This window comes from Oncorhynchus nerka, linkage group LG24 (assembly GCF_034236695.1).
Source record: "Oncorhynchus nerka isolate Pitt River linkage group LG24, Oner_Uvic_2.0, whole genome shotgun sequence".
Taxonomy (NCBI): domain Eukaryota; kingdom Metazoa; phylum Chordata; class Actinopteri; order Salmoniformes; family Salmonidae; genus Oncorhynchus; species Oncorhynchus nerka.
In genome coordinates, this window is record NC_088419.1 from 33,908,478 (window position 1) to 33,931,462 (window position 22,985).

The 22,985-nt window shown below is 44.2% G+C and overlaps 1 protein-coding gene and 1 non-coding gene across 2 annotated transcripts; one reads left to right on the top strand and one right to left on the bottom strand.

The window, feature by feature from the left end:
* The first annotated feature begins 468 nt into the window (after positions 1–468).
* trnat-ugu (transfer RNA threonine (anticodon UGU)) lies at positions 469–540 on the top strand. The gene has a single exon. It is a non-coding gene; the product is annotated as a tRNA-Thr (tRNA).
* An 8,402-nt stretch (positions 541–8,942) lies between these two features.
* LOC115107895 (isthmin-2-like) lies at positions 8,943–22,483 on the bottom strand. Its single transcript, XM_029631639.2, has 6 exons — positions 21,344–22,483; positions 17,834–18,088; positions 13,905–14,226; positions 11,217–11,354; positions 10,937–11,005; positions 8,943–10,805 (listed from the first exon to the last, which is right to left on the bottom strand). Exons 1-6 carry the CDS (start codon positions 21,692–21,694, stop codon positions 10,288–10,290), a joined length of 1,653 nt encoding a protein of 550 aa, XP_029487499.2. The 5' UTR covers positions 21,695–22,483; the 3' UTR covers positions 8,943–10,287.
* Between the last annotated feature and the right edge of the window lie 502 nt (positions 22,484–22,985).

The following is a 22,985-nucleotide window of genomic DNA, read 5'->3' on the forward strand; positions in this document are numbered from 1 at the left end:
CCAGATGGTCACCAATACTACAAGTTATTTCTACCTAGCCCATCGAAAAAAAACCCAGCATAAACTAGCTAGCTGAGTAAGGGCTCATCAGGCCGACGGCCGAATCCATTCGTCTCCACATTCTACTCTCAGCTGCGAGACATACATCATCAATTTGGGCACCATGCCACAGACAAGGGGGTTAGTTATAAATATCTTTGAAACGACGTTTCCTTATAGGCTCTCGCTGTGTGAACTCTTGGTGCTTTCATGACAACTGGGAACTCAGATTAAAACGAGGTCAAATCATTACGTCAGTGATCTTCATGTCGGAAAGTTTACGATTTGATATTTGGTTGTTCAAACGATTTTTCCGACTCTGAGCTCGTCTTTTTTCCGAGTTTCCAGAAGTCTTGAATGCTCGGAAGTCGGAGATTTCAGAGTTGTCAGTTGTTTTGTCTACCAATGTCGTTTCTATTTGCTGAAACCGGCTTTATAGCTCAGTGGCAGAGCACTGGTCTTGTAAACCAGGGGTCGCGAGTTCGGTCCTCGCTGGATCCTAAAATAAAAAAGAATCTCCCTCACGCGGTCGCTGAGTTCTTGCAGAAGATAACCAATAAAATTACTGTGGCATTTATCTGATGTATTTTGCACTCACTTTGCGTGTCAATTTAGATGGATGTCACGTGTGGACTGTGTTTAGACACGTGTGGACTGAATTGCAAGTGTAAGAATGATACTCAGATTTTTATGATGCTCACATTGTTTATACTCAGCCAAGTGTGAAATGTCTTCTCTGTTCAGCTATGACGTTACTATAGGCCAGTCAAAAGTTTATAAACAATGTATCCATTGTTTGAATTGGGTCAATATGCAAGTGTATGGATGAGTATAGCTATCATAATTTTCACATAGTAGTGAAGAGGATTTAGTCAACATTTTAGTTGACTAAAAGCAAGCGAGTGCTTTATTATGGTGCAATAATAACATGTGTATAGCAGTATGTTATGACATGTATATAAGACAGTAATAACAGGTCACAGAGATAGAAATGATAATGTGATCATGATGGAGTTTTGAGTCTTTTGTGAGAGGAGTTCCAAGGAGACACAAAACTGCACTACTGATAAAAAAAAAGTCATTTTAAAAGCTTTGTTCCAACTTCCAGCTTAATCAATTGAGAGAAGAGAGTATGACTCATGTGAATGTACTGGGTGCTCAAATATAACCTAGGCCTAACTGATGTGTCATAGATACGTGACATGCACTTGTTGCATTGTAAAAATCTGCTCATGCATTTCCCTCTAATAGAGTGTTAAGAGAGGTGAATTATAATGTTCCATGTCTCTGAACTTCTCATTGAGTTAGACCTCCATATCCTCTCATCCACAGTTGGGCGTGTGTGTGTGTGTGTGTGTGTGTGTGTGTGTGTGTGTGTGTGTGTGTGTGTGTGTGTGTGTGTGTGTGTGTGTGTGTGTGTGTGTGTGTTTGCGCAGAGGTGTGTGTGGGTATCTTTTCTCTGCCCATACATTGCATTGAAATCTCATCTGCTCCAATGAAGAGGCAAGGAATTCCTTCTTTGGCTCAAAATAGGAGCATTGTTATGATAGCCAGGCGTAGAATGGTGTATGTAGAACTAACTAATCCCACACTTCACTGCCTAAGAACACCTATCCCTCTCGGTTGCAGAGCAGAGCGGGCATCCCTTAGAAATACAATTACACCCTGATGATGGGGTAATTGTAGGAGTCATTTGTGGGAGTCAACGGATATCAAAGTGAGTTCAATAGTGAATTCAAAATAGCAATTCACTGTGGAGGAGGAAGCAGTGATGCACATGGACATTGTCAATGTGAAGGTTGAATAGTTCTGTACGTTCCTCTGACTATGTTTATATCTCCTTGTTGAATGCATTATGAAGTGCTGTCTCAATGTGTGCTTGTGGGGAGAAGAGAGGCAGGGGCACAGACAGTGGATGACTATGGATCTGTTGGCTAAACATGAAGTTTCATGGTCATGATTTATTTCGACAGGATATCAGGAGAGTTCTTGCTGTTTGTGATTCTTCAAGGGAATGAAGTTGATCACTTCTAATGTCTTCGCGCACCAGATTAAGAAAGTCATTGTTCCACAAGAGAGGCTCTCTGTTTCATAATAAAACCTGTAGCCTACCTACGACAAGTCATGATTGGTCATGGAAGTAGAATTATCATCCTTGCTTAGGATGAACTCTATTTTAATTTGTCAGCCACACACCAGGCAGAACAGTCAATTCAGGTGAAAAAGAAGCGCAGTGTTTTCAGTTCAGATCAATATTAATAAAGGAGAGGAGAGGAGGAATCCTCTCTAGACTATTGAGATGCTCCTGAGTGGCGCAGCAGTCTAAGGCACTGCATCTCAGTGCTAGAGGCGTCACTACAAACCTTGGTTCGATTCCAGGCTGTATCACAACCGGCCGTGATTGGGAGTCCCATAGGGCGGCGCAAACCCTAACCAGCGTCGTCCAGGTTAGGGTTTGGCTGGGGTTGGCTGTCATTGTAAATAAGAATTTGTTCTTAACGGACTTGCCGAGTTAAATAAAAGTTAAATTAAAAAAAAATTATAATAATAAAAAAGATGCAGCCCATGGCTCAGTGATGCATTGAGGTATGTCCAACAGAGGACACCTCACAAGACTATTGAGATGCAGCCCATGAGTCAGTGACGTATTGAGGTATGTCAGACAGAGGATGCCTATCTAGACTATTGAGATGCAGCCCATGAGTCAGCGATGTATTGAGGTATGTCCAACAGCAGGGGTCACTCTATGTTAGGTTTTGAAGATCCTTCCTTCCTAGTGTCATGCTGAGGGCCTTTGCACTGCCTCACTTACATAGGTTAGTTAAGGCAGTGATTCTCAACTTGGCCTATCCACAGGGGGTACTTGAGAAGACTCATTAGACCATAGGCCTACTGCTAAATTGAACATGAGGAGGTACTTCAGGGGTACTTCAAATGTACTTGGTGGTACAGTAACCAAAAAAGGTTGAGAACCACCGAGTTAAGGAATAGGACGAAGCTGCTCCCAGATCTAAGGTCAATTTCTCAATCACACAATTTCAATCAATCAGTAGCCTTGTCCCCAGGCTCAATTGAGTGAGCTGGCTGGTGGATGAGATTAACCAATGAGTTATTACCATATTTATTCATGTTTTATCAATCTTTTTCAACCTCCCATAGATTGTAGATTTCCCCTCTCTGAAGAACTGTTTGTGTGGTGACGTATCAATGATACGTTATCGGCCATACCCGCCCCGCCATACAGGCTACTGGGTAGATCAAATGAAATCCCAAATGAACTCAGGCAGTATGTAGGTTATACTTCACCTTGAACTACTAAATCTCATTCTCCTCTATGCCAACTTCACACCTGTACATATTGTTCCAAATAACTTCAGTGGTACTCCGCTTTTTTTATTCACAGAGGGGAAAAAAGGAGCAATCATATTTTTTAACTGGTCCTTGGCTCAGTGTAAGTCTGTAAGCACCGGAGGCTGTTCAATGTTGTTATTGTTATGGCTGGCTCACTGCCGTCCCAGTAGTATCACTAGGCTGGCTTCTCTTCTCTAGGCAAGGCTGAGGCTCATCATGTTGCAGGGTATTGTCTTGGCTCGTCTTGTGGTTACGTTAACAGCCGACAGAGAGAGGCGGGGAGAGAGAGGAAGAGATACAGAGAGAAAGAGAGAGACAGAGCAGATAACACTAAAGAGAGAGAGACACAGAGAGAGACAATGTATTAATCCTCCTGGAAAACAGCATCAAAACAAACTTTTCTGGAGTCTGATTCCACAGAGGAATTTGTAGGTCCTTTTTTGGGGGACTTTTTTAAAGGAGGATATTGCTGTCCTCTATTGGGATCATCGTGCTGAAAATTGCTCAAACAATGTATTGGAATCACGCCACTGTAGGAAGTAATGACACTATGTAGGTATGTCAATGTCAACCACAATTGCTTTACCAACTTCTCCAGAACTCATAGAATACATGGAATAGAATACAACTGCATTATCCATTGGTTAGAGAGGCACAGGATCAGCAGCAGTGCAGTGCCCCTGGATGGAGAGCAATTGTGGGGGGTTAAGTGCCTTTCCCAAGAGCACAATGGCAGGAGATGGTACATTGGATCAGAGACCATGTGCAATCATCTACCAACTCTGTCTGTTGGAGATGTGACCACAAGAGAGACCTCACACATACTCAACTACAACATCCAAACAGCATGCAGGTGAAAAGGGATGTGAACCATTTTTATAAAAAATAAATAAAAAACTGTTTCCTGTCTTTCTGTGTACCTTTGATTGACTGTGTGCGTTGCTACGTTTGTTTGTTAATAAATGCATGTAAATCATAAATCACTGCTCACAAGAAAGAAAGCATGTGACCGCCTCAGAGGCACACAGATGTTTACAGGTCTCCTACATATTAGCTGGAGTAGATCACTTCTGTATGACAGTCTCCAATGGCGTCAGTTCTAGTAATTGATCCGTATTTTTGTGTGTGTGTGTGTGTGTGTGTGTGTGTGTGTGTGTGTGTGTGTGTGTGTGTGTGTGTGTGTGTGTGTGTGTGTGTGTGTGTGTGTGTGTGTGTGTGTGTGTGTGTGTGTGTGTGTGTGTGTGTGTGTGTGTGTGTGTGTGTGTGTGTGTGTGTGTACTACTCTCATATAGGCGGGCCACAGTGTGTGTTGGGGGTTGGGGATTCTGTTGGGGATATAGGGAGTGTAGTGGTGGAGAACTTAGTCCACTATATGCCGGTCCTGGTCCACTGCGGTGCACTTAACATGCTGAGGAAATCTCATATTCCTGTCAGCCTAGCAGAGTTAACAGGAGCGTAACCACCAAGTCCTGGCTCTGGGCCTGGCCAGCCATGACTAAGACTGCATCCATATACTTTCACGTCATCCATCTGCACAGCTTCCTCTCCGATGCCTCACCTACTGTAATGTCGCTTTTACTAGTAGCCTTTTCTATTCCCCCTTATTCTTCGTCCACCCTTTGCTTCACAAGGATTTATCATGCGTGGTATTGTGAGATTGCATTGTACAGTGTACAGCAACTGCATAGTGAATTGTGTATTCTGAACTCAAGATCCATAAACGAATGTCTAGTTCTGTTATGAACATCTGTGTTTTGGTGAAATATGGAAATGATAGAACCATGCCGTGAGATGATGTGCGTGTCGCGCTCATGTTGAGTTGAGCAAATATATGCAGCTCATTGAAAAACACCTCTTTCTTGCATGATTCAAGATTTCAGATAACATTTTTAGTCAGTCCCAAAAATGTCTCCGATCCTTTTTATGCTCTTTCCTTGAGCATTTTCTTTCTCCTTCTCTGTAGACCTGGGTTCAAATACTATTCAAAATCGTTCAAATACGTTGTGCATTTGTTTAAGCCTCCCTAAAGTGCCAGATGGGCAGGGATTACACTTGTGGGACTATTCTATTGGTCCATTAAACCAGGCAACCTCAATCAAGCACAGATCAAGTATTTGAAATGATTTCAAAGAGTATTTGAAGCCATGTCTTCTTCTCTGTTCTGTCTTCACATCTGTGGATATTTATCTATTATTCAGAGAACAAACGTGGTCAGCATCTGTCTGGACGCATTCCACAGACAGCTCATCTTTAGTCAACTTAGTTCTAGTTCTAACTGTAAAACGCTATCTAACACAGATTTCTTTATAGTTAAACGATTCTACCGGCAGCTCAAATCTTCACATACTGCATTTATATGTGTGCAACTTTCACATACCAATTTTGGGTACAGCCGGAAAGGGACTGGCAACTCCTCGGAGCCTGGTTCCTCTCTAGGTTTCTTTCTAGGTTCCTGCTTCTATGGTGTTTTTCCTAGCCACTGTGCTTCTGCCTCTGCATTACTTTCTGTTTAGGGTTTTACGTTAGGTATCTGTAATACACTTTGTGTCAACTGCTGCCATAGAAAGGGCTTTATAAATTAAAGTTGACTGATTGAATTTAGAAACTTGGAACAAAATAACTGTAGAACACACACACACACACACACACACACACACACACACACACACACACACACACACACACACACACACACACACACACACACACACACACACACACACACACACACACACACACACACACACACACACACACACACACACACACACACACACACACACACACACACACACACACACACACACACACACACACAAATCAATTCCTTATTAACCAGTCCTGCATTTGTGTGAATGAGCAAACACCAACACTGGTGTTTCTTCTTTACGCTTTTCCTACTTTTAATTATACATATTTCAAACCAGTATAGACTCAATTGCCACCCGGACCCATGAGCAACCTAATGTTCCGTTCTAGAAGTATCAGTGTTCCTCTGCTGTTCTCGTTTCTTACAGGGGACAGAGAGGCAGGAAAAAATGCTATGCTATGAATTATGGTGAGGACCTATAGGAATTAAGAGAATCTAAAAATGGTTAAAAAAAAGAAATAATGTATACTTGAGGTACACTAGACAGACAAAAAAAGTAGACGTAACAGAAAGTTTAAGACTGTTCCTTCCTTTTGAGAAGGAATGATACGCCTATGGATCTGCACTGCCCTGACCTCTGAATCTCCATTATTTAACCCCCCTGTAAGAGTATACGGAGTTACGGACAGACATGATTATGTACAGATTAGAGAACCGAGAACAACCCAGAAAACAGATGAGATTGTTGTCTATGTTGCCATCTGTGAGTTATAGAATCAACAATCAATGCGGATGTGATGTGCCTTCCTCACCCTATAGCAAGTGAAACCACATTATCATCCCTGCACTTGATACTTCCTTGTGTCAATAAGAAAGAGAACGAGGTTCCTGTGATTTCTATAGTAATTAATAGGTCATCATGTTTTGGTCTAAGAAGCGTTCGTTCCGGCTTCTCCAAAATCTGGGTTGGACTTTGAAAACAAATTGATGCCATCTGGAGAACACAGTCGACGAAGCTAATTGAGTGTGATTCTGTTGATGCATGGCGTTTCACTACGGTAATATAATAACGTAACCAGTCCGAGCACTCTTCATCCATATGTGATTGAATCAGGGTGCAAAGTTCAACTCTGCTTCTCATCATTTCAGTATAGAGTCAATAGTCACGACGAACGTGGCACAGAACTAACGTTTTCATTTTGTTTCCAAAGAGGATCATTGAACTACATAATAAAGATGCATTCATGAGCCAATGTTGCTTCGTGTCTTTGCAGCTCAAGTTCAGGATTTGGAGGTGGAGAATAGAACTCACCTCAATGGTCTACTCAATCATTCTCCAATCCCCCACTTACTGACAAAATCAACAACGACAGACAAAAGCCTCTTTGATCCTGACTTTTTGTTTGCAGCCAACAGAACATAGAGGAGCTCGCTCCGAGAATTACCAACATGTAAAAAACAAAACATTCTGCCTGTCCTAAAATGTATAACGTTTCAGGCCGTTTGGTCTCCAAGTGAAAGCAGATTGCTCCACACATGCGGAGGCTGGGGTTCAGCCTTGTAAGATCAGTCAGCAGGCCATGCCTGGACGACCCTGGTTAAGGCACAGCAAGTGGAAAAACAAAAAGACATCAAAACGCAGTCAGCTTCTCTTCTTCTCTGCCTGCCTGAGACCCTGGGAGAGAGAGGGGGCATGCTCCACAGATCAGGTTCTTGTGAAAACGTTCAATTTGGAAGTGATACTACTGAGTAAAACACAGGGCCGTTAAAAGTTCACCGATCTCAACTTTTTTTGGGGGGGGGGAGGGGGGGGGTAGTCAACAGCCTTTTTTGATGAAGACCTTGGGCCAAAACATCAGTAAACTTAAGCACCTCTAGAAAGAAAGATTTGCAGCCAAATTTTCTTATGCTTTAATGTGTTTTGAAATCTAGTAGGTGAGTTGTGGCTTTGTGTATGATGAGGAAGTCAACTACACAGAGAAACTACGCAGATTTCAAAGACATCTGATAGTATACAGAAGGACAGAACAAGGACAATTATGAGCCAGACAATCAATGCAAACGTCTTTATATTCCTCATTGTATTTGTCACAACATATTTTCATAGCACAGAAGTACAATAAAATGATAAAACGATACAGACACTTGATGGAGTTGCTGTTGGAGTGGTCATATCATGTGAGGCAGGTCGTTTCCCTTCTGACGTCACCGTGGAATCAGAGTGTCTCAGTCCGAAGTAGGTTTTAAAGATTCCAGAACCTTTCCCGAAACAATTCCAGGAGTTTTCCAGAAATCCCAGTTGAAGAACTCCAGGTTGGATGATTCCCTCGCAGGTTATGCCCTGCCGATTCCACAAATATTCCAGCCAGGATTTTCTTTACCTGGGTATTTTGGGAAAGTGAATGTTGTGAATTTTGCAACCCTAGTAGTGCACCATGTGGGTTTTAGTAGAGTCATTTCAAAGCTTTAGCAGACTTAAAAAAACGGACAATAAATACTGTACAAGACAATATGGTACACTCTTAGACAAAAGGGTTACAAAAGGGTTCTTCAGCTGTCCCCATAGGACAACCCTTTTTGGCTCCAGGTAAAACACTTTTTTTGTTCCAGGTAGAACCATTTTGGGTTCCATGTAGAACCCTCTGTTGAAAAGGTTCTATATGGAACCCAAAACCGTTCAACTTGGAACCAAAAGGATTCTACCTGGAACGAACAAGGGTTATTCTAAGAGTTCTCCTAAGGGGACAGCCGAAGAACCCTTTTAGGTTCTAGATAGCACCTTTTATCTATGAGTATAGTTATACTAGTTTAAGAAATCACAAAATATCAACCATGCTTTTAAACAGAAACTCACATGATAATATACTTTACAAATAAACAATGCAGCATTTCTGGCAAGTTACCCTTTCACAATTATAACATATAAACATTTGATTTTCATACATGCCATCGTTTGTATATATATATATATATATATATACCTTAAATAAAGTGCCTTCCTTTAAAAAAACAACATGTGATTTCAAAATGTAATGCATGTTTGCACACATAAAAAAAAAACTGAATTCCTGAAAGAGGTTTGGAGCATAAATGTTAAGACTTCAAGCCAACAGTTTCCACTCCTACGAAGTCTTTGCAAAAACAATGCAACATATCGCAATGGAATAGAACAACTATTCAACTTTAATTACATTGACAGAAAAAATGGCTTGCCAAAAACCGCACAAAGAGCATCATTTCATAACTTTATCTGAATTAATACTGTATTTATCCGCTCTTCATCCATTTACACTGTAGATCCAACTTTTTCGTTTCCGTAACAGGTACCATTCTCATCTTTAATGTGCGCTCTGAAGTACAGTCCGAAGTGCACTGTGAAGTGCACTCTGAAGTAGTGGTTCCCAATGCTGCTCCACTGTTGAGGTACGTATGGGCTATAATCTCTAACAATATGAGTCCCCCTGAGAAAACTGTAGAAACATCCATGATTGAAGGTTCTCAAACTGTCATTGTTGAAACAGAGGACGAGAAGTTCAGTCCAGAAGACTGTCTCCACCTCCAAGCTTCTAAGAAGTTGTTCTGTTGGCATGTTATCAAGAATGAGCATGAGGTGCTGGGTGTGGTTGTTCGTGCTTGTAAACTTCTTTCTTTAGACCAAATTCTCTCCTCAGCTTTAGATTATATTTTTTAAGAATAACCTTTCAGCAAATTCATGTTTGTTCAATCATATATCCCCCTCCAGTACCTATTTAACTTCATCTTCTCATAGCAGCATAGTTATGACTTTATTCATGTGTTGGGCATGACGCATTCCACAATCCCCTTTTCAAAACAAGACTTACTACAGTATCAAACATCTCACACAGCAAAATCAAATCAGGAAGTACATTTGGGATGTTTATGTTGCTTTCGTCAGTCACACAGAGCCACAACACCTACAACAAGCCACCAACAGGCTAGACGACAATGTCATGGACAGACGGCGAGAGAGAGAGACAGAGAGCTTGGTACCATGCTGGATGCGAAACACGTCGGCAAGCATTGACAGGACTGCGTCTTTTTAGTTGTTGTTCAGTTCAATGAAGTTCAGTTCTGTTCTGTTGGGTCTGGTCACAGGGTGTTTAATGTGCCAAATCCTAACTTGAAATCAACTTGCACCTCAACCTTGCAACCGCCATACCTCCTTATATGCAAAATGCAAAAAGCTATGCAAAACAGTCCTACACGCGCTCCCTTCTCAAGTTAGGATTGGGCCCCACTGTACGGGTGAATTCTGGGTAGTGTAGTTTTGGCTGCTGTGTGTGTTCTCAGTATTCCCGGGCCTCCTCCAGCTCGTTCATGAACACGTCATGGTGGGGGTTCTCCGGGCAGACCAGGCCGTTGTTGGGCGGCCGCACCGCGTGGAAGCGGCTCCAGTCCCCTTTACACAGGATCCAGGGAAGCACGTCCACCTTGAAGTGGAGCTCCGGGGAGAAATCCGTGCTGATCAGGTTGGGCGTTCCTGCACCCTTACCCCGTGTGATCAGACAGCCACGGTCGTCGTAGCAACAGTGCTGGGCGCCGAGCGTAGCGACATCGCTGGAGAGGGCCGAGCGGATGCAAGTCCTCGCAGAGGGTTTGTAGATGTCCAGGCGTTCTTTAGGGCCACTGGCGTCATGCCAACGGAAGGTCCGGTCATGTCCCTCGTCGAAAGCGCTGACCACGGTGTAGGCGGCGGCCGAGGGGTAGGCACAGGGGCAGCTGGGTAGTTCTGAAAGGACCTGGTTGAGGTATCTCTGGAGGAAGTCGCTCTTACAGTTCAGCCACTTCTCACAGGTGTCCACATCTAGAGGGAGAGGAGAGAGAGACCATGTTAGATGTAATTAGATTAGTAGGTGCATTCTAACTGCCCATGTTTGCTAGTTTGACTAACCTATTTGCTTAACCATTTGCTAAGTGTACATTGATTCGACATACCTGTGCCAAACGGTTCAGTGCCGTTCTCCATCTCGAAGGGGAAAGGTTCAGCCACTGTGTTGACAGCGTCTGCAGAGACAGGAACGGTACCATTTAGTTAGATCACGTCTCTAGCTCACATTCACAGATGATTCAGCTAATCGACTAGTCGACCAACTAACTTAATTTAGCTGAATTGGGTGTGTAAGTGCTGGGCTGGAGCAAAAGCCTGTACATCCTGTGGCTCAGGACTAGGAGTTGGTGACCGGAATCTAGAATAAACGTTGTGTGTGAAGTTCACCTGGACAAGGCTCCATGTCACATTTGGTGGCCTCTGTCAGGGTGCAGCTGTAACCACAGGACCGTGTCCTCTTCCTCTCTCCATGACCACAGGTGACTGAGCACAGAGACCAGGCACTCCACTCCTCTGTCCCCTCCTCTGTACGGGGGGAAGACAAAACAACAAAACTGAAACTCATTAAGGATTTACATAGTGGTTTCCATGTTGTGGGGTAACTGTAACTCATTAGCCTGGGACCAGACTAATACTTGTCTTTGTTTCACCTTTGTTTTAGCTAGCAAAACTTCTGTCTGGTCACAGTAAGCTAATATCTCACGCCTTCCATAACGGATGTGTAGGAACCACAACTACACACCCCTAGAATCCCCCTAATGCTCACTCTCTAATCAGAGAGAGTTGAATTCCTCTCCCAGCTGTAGGGTTCCCTAACTAGGTTCCGTAACTGTGTAGAACTCCCATTAAAAGCATTTGGTTTGTTCACCACATACATTTAACAAGCTATCACGGAAAAGGAAAACAACAACTTGAATGGATTGATTAGGAGTGGGCACGAAGGAAAACTCTGCATAGTAAATAGTGCTGCTGGGAAAGAATGCTAGATTAGGTTTAGATGCCTTTCCTGAACCGAAGTATAAGCCTGAACCTACTGTAGACTCTTACACAGGAGTAGCGTTTCCCTCTCAAAGACCCCTTAATTAGCAGTTTTTCTAAAATAATATTATCTGGAAAAAAAATCTATCGACTAAATGTTAATATTTGCTATTATAGCTAAGCCATAACAAGGCCTGTATATAAGTTTCCTATCTCAGGCAACAGTATAATTTTCCTCGGGTCTAACCTTCTCCCAGCCCCATAGTCCTGTAATGTAGACTCTGCCAAATTAGAGACAAGTCTCCGCAATGAGGCTGAAGTTCTCCATCTGCTTCTGAGAGGTTTGAGTCTGGTGTTAATGATACCGAAAACATGTCCGCCCTCGATTACAGACAAGATGAGGTGGGCGCAGAAATGGCAGCTTTGTTGGTGGTGCAGCTTGGGCCTTTGTGGCGCTGCCAGCTCACCATGTGGCCAGAACACAGGAATAGACTCTTCTCAGTACAGGAGCGTTTTAATTACAGAAGGGAAGCCCCAACGTTACATTACGCTAGTCTGGCATACATACTTTATATTCACTAGAATCTTATTTTATATCTGACCACCTAATAGACGTGGTCGCCTTGTTCCTAACCAACATACACCTCATTTAGCAACGTTCAAGCCAGATGCACATGCACATACACATCCTATACTCAGTGAAATTGTCCAACTGACTATGTTATCGGAATGTACTGTGTTTTGGTTCATTGAGGTTTGAGGTTAAGAGCAATTGCCAGAGTTAACAGTCCGTCTCTTTTGTCTGAAACCAATCCCTTTGCCTGATCTGAAGGGTAGAGGCAAAGGGCACACTGGCTAAAATGAGTGACTTAGAATTAAACAGGGAGCTCCTCCGCCTGTGCACTATCAACGTAAACATTCATCAAACTACGAAGTTGTAACCCCTCTCTGCCTATCCTCCGAGGCCGGATTCTCTCATCCCACTGTCTTTTCCATTCCTTTAAAGCTTCCACATCCATACTCTTCCCTTCTCTTTTCATTGGCTCTGCTCTGCGGGGCTGAATAAAGCTATCTGCCTGTGCAACCAGAAGGCATGGTGCTCTTTTCCCACCATGCAGAAGGAGAAAACAGACTGAGGAGAATTAAGAGAAACCAAAAACAATAGAGGAGTAAATGTTCTGCACAGCCCTGAAAGCCCTCGAATTCTTGAACTGTCTCAAAAGGCCTTGCCGCCTAGGGCCCAGGGCAGAGGGCCGAGCCAGGGTCTGGGGGCCTGGGGTCCCGGAGGGGGGATGAAAGACCCAGCCGAATGGCCCCTGTCATCCCCTCTTCCCAATCTGCCCTCTAATTGTTCACAAGCAGTGAGCTGTTTTGTCTGTCAGGGGAACAGGCTCACGCTGCCATTAGCGAGTGCATCGGGCCCATCTTCAAAAGACAGCAGGCCTCCACAGTGAGCTGCGAGCTGGGACCCAGTGTCCACTTCAAAGGCTTGGGCTCCACAATGGGCCTGACGGTCGAGTGCTCGCAGAGTGGAGAGCTCTCTTGCTCGCATGCTCAGTCAATACTTCAGTCTCTCTATCTCTCTCAATTCTGTGTTCTATCTGTCTATATTGTACAACTTTTCTACATTAACTTCCTATAAATCTCTTTGTTTCTCTTTCTCTCCCACCATTTCAAAACATCCTCAACTTTTGGATGCCATTTTATCAACTAGTCTCAGACAGGCATGCCAAAGACCAGTGGATCAGAGATGAAAGTTTTTCCAATTAGAACGATTTTTGGAAAGACTTTGGTCCAGAACCGTTGCCTGGAAGCCAAAATGATTGCCTAGATTATCAGTTGCTACTGGCATGTAGAGAAATGTTGACTCTACTGTACTCAAAGTGATCCCAAGTTAGGTGTTAACTAAGATGGCTGGTGTGACATTTAGACAGACACTGTGCCACCTAGGAGTTTACACAGGCACCCCAATTCTGTTCTTTTCCAAATTATTGGCAAAATATCTGATCTGATTGGTCAAAAAAAACTATTATTGGCAAAAGATCAGAATTTGGCTGCCTGTGTAAACTCAGTCTTAGCGAAGACAAGAAGCCTCACCATAGTAGCTATGAGTGGCGTCCCAACCCTCGTTCCAGCGACTGTCCCAGTCTCCCCCCACTCCACTTGGGAGGGGCTCCTCACTACCATACTCCAACAGGTAATCGTCCTCCTCCTCCTCTTCAGTCTCCTCCAGCCCCGAGCGGCCAGTTCCATCCTCACTGGAGTCAGCATCTGTGTAGCCCCAGAACAGGGGCCAGAACAGCTTCTTACCGCCCAGCCAGTCTACAGTGGAAGGGGAGGAAGGAGGGATCCAGTCCTTGTCCGTTACCAGATCCATCTCCACTTCTATGTTAGGGTCATCCACCACCTCAATGGTCACCTGGGACAGGTTGAGAGGAAAGAGGGTGTTAGTAAATGTTATTACAAAACGTGCAACCTTGGTATCAAAGGTCTTCGCATGCTAAACTGGCAACCTCTACACACTCTGGTGTATTCGTGCACACAAAGTCTGTACAAAATAAATAAATAAATAACATTTAAAAAAAGACAAGCTCTTTAAATTATATAAAGCGGGTGCATTCGAAAGCCACAATGAAACCAAGATATGACTGAGCAGACTCCTCGGAAATAATCCCAACCTCCAGAAGTACCAGGGAAACTGACCTGCCTAATTTAAAGCTCTGACTTGGCCAGGCAGAAACGAGATATGCAATGAGCACTCAATCAGATGATCCTACTTCCTGAGCATTTGTTATGATTTTAACTCCTCATTAGACTGGTGGGTGACTACTCATTAGACTGGTAGGTGACTACTCATTAGACTGGTGGGTGACTCTTCATTAGACTGGTAGGTGACTACTCATTAGACTGGTAGGTGACTACTCATTAGACTGGTAGGTGACTACTCATTAGACTGGTAGGTGACTCTTCATTAGACTGGTAGGTGACTACTCATTAGACTGGTAGGTGACTACTCATTAGACTGGTAGGTGACTACTCATTAGACTGGTAGGTGACTACTCATTAGACTGGTAGGTGACTACTCATTAGACTGGTAGGTAACTCTTCATTAGACTGGTAGGTGACTACTCATTAGACTGGTGGGTGACTCCTCATTAGACTAGTGGGTGACTCCTCATTAGACTAGTGGGTGACTCCTCATTAGACTAGTGGGTGACTCCTCATTAGACTGGTAGGTAACTCCTCATTAGACTGGTAGGTGACTCCTCATCAGACTGGTAGGTGACTCCTCATTAGACTGGTGGGTGACTCCTCATTAGACTGGTGGGTGACTCCTCATTAGACTGGTGGGTGACTCCTCATCAGACTGGTGGGTGACTCCTCATCAGACTGGTGGGTGACTCCTCATTAGACTGGTGGGTGACTCCTCATTAGACTGGTAGGTGACTCCTCATTAGACTGGTAGGTGACTCCTCATTAGACTGGTAGGTGACTCCTCATTAGACTGGTAGGTGACTCCTCATCAGACTGGTAGGTGACTCCTCATCAGACTGGTAGGTGACTCCTCATCAGACTGGTAGGTGACTCCTCATTAGACTGGTAGGTGACTACTCAGACTGGTAGGTGACTCCTCATTAGACTGGTAGGTGACTCCTCATTAGACTGGTAGGTGACTACTCAGACTGGTAGATGACTACTCATTAGACTGGTAGGTGACTCCTCATTAGACTGGTGGGTGACTACTCAATAGACTGGTAGGTGACTACTCATTAGACTGGTAGGTGACTCCTCATTAGACTGGTAGGTGACTCCTCATTAGACTGGTAGGTGACTCCTCATTAGACTGGTAGGTGACTCCTCATTAGACTGGTAGGTGACTCCTCATTAGACTGGTAGGTGACTCCTCATTAGACTGGTAGGTGACTCCTCATTAGACTGGTAGGTGACTCCTCATTACACTGGTAGGTGACTCCTCATTAGACTGGTGGGTGACTACTCATTAGACTGGTGGGTGACTTCTCATTAGACTGGTGGGTGACTCCTCATTAGACTGGTGGGTGACTCCTCAGTCTGGCAGGTGACTCCTCAGACTGGCAGGTGACTCCTCAGACTGGCAGGTGACTCCTCATTAGACTGGTGGGTGACTCCTCATTAGACTGGTGGGTGACTCCTCATTAGACTGGTGGGTGACTACTCATTAGACTGGTGGGTGACTCCTCATTAGACTGGTAGGTAACTCCTCATTAGACTGGTGGGTGACTACTCATTAGACTGGTGGGTGACTCCTCATTAGACTGGTGGGTGACTACTCATTAGACTGGTGGGTGACTTCTCATTAGACTGGTGGGTGACTCCTCATTAGACTGGTGGGTGACTACTCATTAGACTGGTGGGTGACTTCTCATTAGACTGGTAGGTGACTACTCATTAGACTGGTGGGTGACTACTCATTAGACTGGTGGGTGACTCCTCATTAGACTGGTAGGTAACTCCTCATTAGACTGGTGGGTGACTCCTCATTAGACTGGTAGGTGACTACTCATTAGACTGGTAGATGAGTACTCATTAGACTGGTAGGTGACTACTCATTAGACTGGTGGGTGACTACTCATTAGACTGGTGGGTGACTACTCATTAGACTGGTAGATTACTACTCATTAGACTGGTAGATGACTACTCATTAGACTGGTGGGTGACTATTCATTAGACTGGTGGGTGACTCCTCATTAGACTGGTGGGTGACTCCTCATTAGACTGGTGGGTGACTCCTCATTAGACTGGTAGATGACTACTCATTAGACTGGTGGGTGACTACTCATTAGACTGGTGGGTGACTACTCATTAGACTGGTGGGTGACTACTCATTAGACTGGTGGGTGACTCCTCATTAGACTGGTGGGTGACTCCTCATTAGACTGGTGGGTGACTCCTCATTAGACTGGTAGGTGACTCCTCATTAGACTGGTGGGTGACTCCTCATTAGACTGGTAGATGACTACTCATTAGACTGGTAGGTGACTACTCATTAGACTGGTGGGTGACTACTCATTAGACTGGTGGGTGACTACTCATTAGACTGGTAGATGACTACTCATTAGACTGGTAGATGACTACTCATTAGACTGGTAGGTGACTCCTCATTAGACTGGTGGGTGACTACCCATTAGACTGGTGGGTGACTCCTCATTAGACTGGTAGATGACTACTCATTAGACTGGTAGATGACTACTCATTAGACTGGTAGATGACTACTCATTAGACTGGTAGATGACTACTCATTAGACTGGTGGGTGACTACTCATTAGACTGGTGGGTGACTACTCATTAGACTGGTGGGTGACTCCTCATTAGACTGGTGGGTGACCACTCATTAGACTGGTGGGTGACTACTCATTAGACTGGTAGGTGACTACTGTAAGACTCATCATGTATGTTAAAGCTCCAATTGGCAGCCTAATTCTCTATATAGTGCACTACTTTTGAGCCCCAGGGAATAGGGTGCTATTTGGGCCACAGTCTACATAGTAGAGGATGTCAGGACCAGGCAACTGGGGGGCTATAGTGAGGGACTTCCATCCCCAGTAGAGGGCAGAGCCAGCCTGAGGTCATTACATGCAGCTCCAGCTAACCACATCCTGGAATAAATGTAACCAACTACTGTGAGATTGAGATGAGTTGAATGGAAGGGCATGCTGAAGACATTGAGGCTAATCGCTTGAGAAATCACAGGAAATGGGAGGAATGAAGCAGATTTTCTACTAGAGGTAGATTTATGTGATGTGGAGCTGAGTTGTCCTTCTTCTGACATTTTGTGAAATATCCCACTCATCATGCCACAGAGAAAATCAACACCATAGAAATGAATGAAGGTAACCGATCTATATACTGCCTAACCAAGTGGGCACTCTGCCACACATTGGTATAGGATGAGTTTCCCGCCCTACAATGCAAAGATATCTCTGTAAAGAAATCTCTGAGAGTGAGAATTTCTTTCAAATATCCAATCAATAATCATCACCACTCACCTGGATGTTGGGGTTCTGAGAGCTGATGTCTGCATTGGCGAGCTCAGGGAAGTTCTTGAGGTCCAGAACGAAGGGTTTAATCTCCTCCTCCGGCTCAGGCTGGGGCAGAACCCCTACGGAGCGATGCTGAGAGTGAGACCACCTCCTCTTGTGGCGGTGCTCCATGTCAGGGGGGAGGAGGCTCTGGACCTGGTTCTGCTGCTCCAGGGCCTCCGGTCCACGATGGACCCCACTGGCGGGCGACTGAGCACGAGCCTGAGTAAAAAGATAGGAGACCTCAATTAAGCATCATGATGAAACACAGTGGACTGGACCATTCTGAAGATTTGGATGAAATGAATAACACACAGTAAGTACATTTGCTACTGGCTGGTTTAAAGTCATTTAGGTTAAACTTGCTAGTTTAATTTAGCAGGTTGTTATATGAAAGCTTAAAAACATTGGGGTTTTCATTGTCAACCCCCTATAACATTTCCACCATGTTACTATCATGTTTCCACTGTACATTCTGTTAGACCATTCTGAAAACCATGAGGGCAACAAACCAACCAACCAACAAACCAACCAACCAACCAACCAACCAACCAACCAACCATCCCACCCTAGTACATCCATTTGTCTTTTTTCCCACAGCAGCCAAAGCCCTGGCATCCAGGCCTTTGACAAAGAGGAGACTGTGCCAGATTCTCTAGTTTTAATGAGAGAGCCTCGGAGTCGTGGGACCCCTGGGACGGTGGGCAGGCTGGCCTTGTGTGTCTCAACCTGCCGTGCCGCCACACAGCTACCCGCTATACACAGACACAAGTTGTAGGGGTCCTCCTCAGTCAGATTCCAACCATCAGACACCTGTCAATGTCTTTTTCTAAATTGAAGCTCATCAGAGAGTAGGATGAAGTTCTCCCCTAATTCTGAGCTAAGATCAGTTTGACGTTTCTCCACTCTTACAGTTAAAGTTGGAATTTAGGCAGGGTGAGCTGATCTAAGGGTAACTTCCACTACTCTAAGCTTTTAATTCAGCCAGCATCTATAAATAAATAGCCCAAACATCTGACGGGGCCTCAGTGTCTGGAGCCGTGCCAGTTTGCGGTCGAAAATGTGGTGCCATTTAAAACAATGAGGGGGAAAAAAAATCTGGAGCCGTGACAAAACGGTTGAGCAATTGTGGTTATGGGGCCGAAAACAGACCATACTTTTTCAGTGGCTGCAATTGTCCCATAAAAAAAAGTCCATCAGATCAGATCCAACCATGAGAACACATGGCCACCATTTAGAGGTAACCCCTGTCAAACAGCATGAGGACGGGAGAGGAAGATGGGGAGAGAGAAAGGGGAATGAGAAAGAGTAAACAAAGGATTCTGATGAAGAGAGAGAGGCAGAGGGGGATCAGAAAGGCTTCCCCTGGGGTCTAGGCAGGTCCCTCTGAGGCTTAGCATTAAAAGATCTTCAATGCATGGTTTCTACCACTTGTATCATGGTCTGACTAGAGAAGTATTGTCAGAAGTTAGATCTAGTTAAAGGAGCTCATATAAGATACTCCTGACACACAAAGATATACACCGACAAGACTTTGAGATTAGAGTCATGAAGGGCCACATATTTTCACACCTTCCTCATCTTGTCTTTTTTACACATCTGGATTCTGTATTCAGTCTCCTCCTCCTCTCTCTCTCTCTCTGCAGAGGGGCTCCCCTGATGATCAAAGGCCTATTGGTTGATGGTATGCGGTCTGTCTTTACGAGCCACTATGGATGTGCAGCAGTGGGAGCCCTGGCCTTTCCGACACACAACAAAGGAATTACCATTAAATTCCTCTTCCGTCATGAAACAAAGCTTAGTGTCCTTTGTAGGGGGTGGCTGGGGGGACACTGGAGCCATTTAGGCCGGCCGGCCTAGTAGTCGGCGGTGACACACATTCAGCGGGGACAGAAGAGGAAAGGAGGGGAGGTGGATGTACAGTACTGTATGGATGATGAAGCAGAGGAGAGGAAAACAGGCAGGCGGGCGGGTGGGCGGGCGGGTGGTGTGGCAGGCAGGCCTGATTTATGTATCCACAGATATCAAAGGCCTCTGCACTTGGCCATTTTCTAACCATTACAGAAGAACAATAAACTATGGGGTCCTTTGATCGCCTCTTTGAAAATGTGGAAAAGAAAAAAGAAAAAACAAGTGCAAGCGCTTGAAAGAGGGAGAGAGGAAAGGAGGGGAGGGGGGTGAAACCGAACAGATAAATAAAGCAAACAGGTCTCAATATTTGGGAATGAGGCCACGCACACTTCACACCCCTCCTCTGCCCCCCATGATGAGGGGGAAACCAAAAACAGGAAATTCCACATTAACTCAGTAAAGAGCCAACATAAACAATCAACCAGCCTGACCTCTGACCTTTTTCCAGTGTGAGAGAGAGCTGCTGAGGGTTCCTTTTAACCCATTTGGTTATGTAAGCCCTTGTTATTGTGCCTCTCATTCCTCTACTGTACAAACCAGCCCCTCCTCTATCCGCTTACACTGGCATCTAACAGGTCACCAAGAAAGGTGACATAGGGTCATACTCGCTGGTGCCCAAAACGCGCATTCAGCACCACCAGTCACACTCTTCCTCTCTGTCTCTCACTCCCTCCCTCTCAGTTCCTCTCTCCCTAGCTGTTTGACGTCCAACTGACATGAATCATCCATCAGTTATAGGCCATGGGCATCGGGACATCAATAGGGCACCCACTGGAGGAGAGCCAGGTTAGAGAAAGTACAAAGGAACGACATCATAACACAGATCTGGAATCTGTCTGTTTGCACCTTTCTTTCATTCGTACATCTGATTCTGTTCATGGTGACCTTCAAGCCCTCTATACACACACACGTCCATGAGCGGCACAAATACCTCTATTGGATCCGGTTACACATGTGAGCTAGGTATGTGTGTTCAAAGGGAATACAGCCTTTGAATGTATTGTAGCTGCTGTGTAATGCTATGCTGCTTAGCTCAGGCTGACCTGCTCTGGATGCTCAGATACCTTACTATACATGGAGAAACACAGAACAACACTTTGCCCCAAGGCCCTAGAGCTTCATTGAAACAAGTTTCCTTTGGTTCATGAACAGGGAATGGGCAATGACAGTCTGCTATGAGTGCACAGCCTTGTAAGTCTGTCTGTGATGCCGTGATTATGGTTTGCTATCAAGTAAACCTTTGAATGATGTGAATGATAATGCAGAATGTTTTTGGTAGGAGAGCAGTAGTTATTTTCTGGAAACGAATTAAGTTATCACAATTAATTTGACTTAAATAAATAATTGGCATGATGGCATCAAAAGAACTCATACTGTAATTTGCACGTAGACATGTGTTTGTAATATATTCAAATATTGTACTAATTAAGTATTAAATCATTTACATATGCTCAATTAATTTAAATACAATTTGCATCACATTTCACTCGTTACATTTGGAACGCATTGCACGGAATTGGCCAAATCTTTGTAGATGAAAATAATCAAGAAAATACATTTGCTTACCTCCAAAGACACGCCGTTATGCAGTTTGTTGTGCTGTTTGGTGGGAAAGCCCATCACCAATCCAACGAAAAGTACTAAAAAGATCATCAATATTGTCAGACATCTCCCTCCGACTTGAATCATTTTCTCCATTGAAGTGACAACTAACAAGTAATTTGAAGTCCCCAATCTATCCAATTTATCCCTAACTTGTATATTCTTTACGTAGCGAGAGAAACGTTGTTTTCTGTCCTCATCCGAGCTTCTCTTTTCCAGAACTTGTTTCCTTACGAGCAGGTCACCTATTCGACCAGCAGCAACAGCTTTAGAGTCTTCCTCTTGATAGAGATGCGCGCTGATGTCCGATGGCATCCGACGCACAATCCATATCACTCTGCCGCACTTCGACGCAACTCTGACCACTCAGACTCTCAAAGCGACTGATTTCTCCTTTCACTGTCTGTCTGTCTGCCTGCCTATATGTTGCGTCTAGGTCAATGTCTAGGTTCTTCAAGCCTCCCCATTTAACCAGACCAACTTGGGCTATAAGTACAGAAGACACACACAACCACGCACTCTCTCAGTGCGCACCGGTGAACGGTTTATTCAACTAGGTTAAAATAGTTGAGTACACTTCCTTATGGATGGGTGAGTGTTTTCTTCCAATACATTGACATCTGGAGTTGAGAATAGCCTGTTTGCGTTATCTCTGACGCGTTAATCCATTATCCAATTGAAGTCAGTCGATTATCTACAACGCAGGTTTGTCCAAATCAATCAGTGTCTGAGTCGCACTGATTCGGATACGCACGTCTTCACACCTTCTACACTGTTGAAGAGAGGAGTGATGCTTAAGAGGGGGTGTCTCGCGGATCTAGTTATCCAAATAGAGGGAGAGAGCCCTTTGGAGATGTGACCGGGACACAGAAACGACTGATAATTGGCACGCGCATAATGGAAGAGGAGATAAGTGACTTTGTAGACTGGATTAAATGGATTACCAGGGAGCCAACACCTTCATTAGGCACAGTAGGTGTCACACGTCAAGAAAACATTCCCCCTGAGCAAAGGCGCTGATCATAGGTCTACTTTCACACTGCTCTTTATGTAAAAATATGATGCGTCAATGTAAACTTCACCGCAAGAGGCGTCACTCTTCAGTAACAGATACAGTTTTACATGCCGATATTGGCCCGTTATTCACCTATTTAACTATATGAATATATTTCAGAGATCGGCTTGTGTCCACTCTCTCCCTACCGCTCTTTGCTGCGTGTGTACCTTTATATAAACAGGATAAATCATATGCTTTCTTTAAGATAGAAAGTTGGAAGTCATTTAATGCTATTCATTGTGTAAAGTCTTCCCGATAGATTATGTTACACATTATATGCATATAGACCTTCGTAGAAGACAAATCTAACCAAGAGCTTGAAACAAACAAAGATAGATTTAATCTCAGCACTGTTTCCAACAGCAGTCAACACAAACCATAGCTTCAAAAACCCCATCAAGTGGTTTATCTCCAAACATTGAACTTGCCAAGAGTAAAAGCCTACTGATAACATACAGGTGTATATGCGTTTACAGAGTAGGTCAGATCACATCTCTCTTTCCATTGCAAGTTAAACGATGTGATGTTACATCAAAGGGCTTTTAAATC

Coding starts and splice junctions, on each gene's coding strand:
- LOC115107895 (XM_029631639.2), bottom strand. CDS start 21,694: ATGCCATCGGACATCAGCGCGCATCTCTATCAAGAGGAAGACTCTAAA. Junction 11,355..13,904: donor CGCCACTCATAGCTACTATG/GTGAGGCTTCTT, acceptor CCCCCCGTACAG/AGGAGGGGACAGAGGAGTGG. Junction 10,806..10,936: donor CACTGAACCGTTTGGCACAG/GTATGTCGAATC, acceptor CTCTCCCTCTAG/ATGTGGACACCTGTGAGAAG.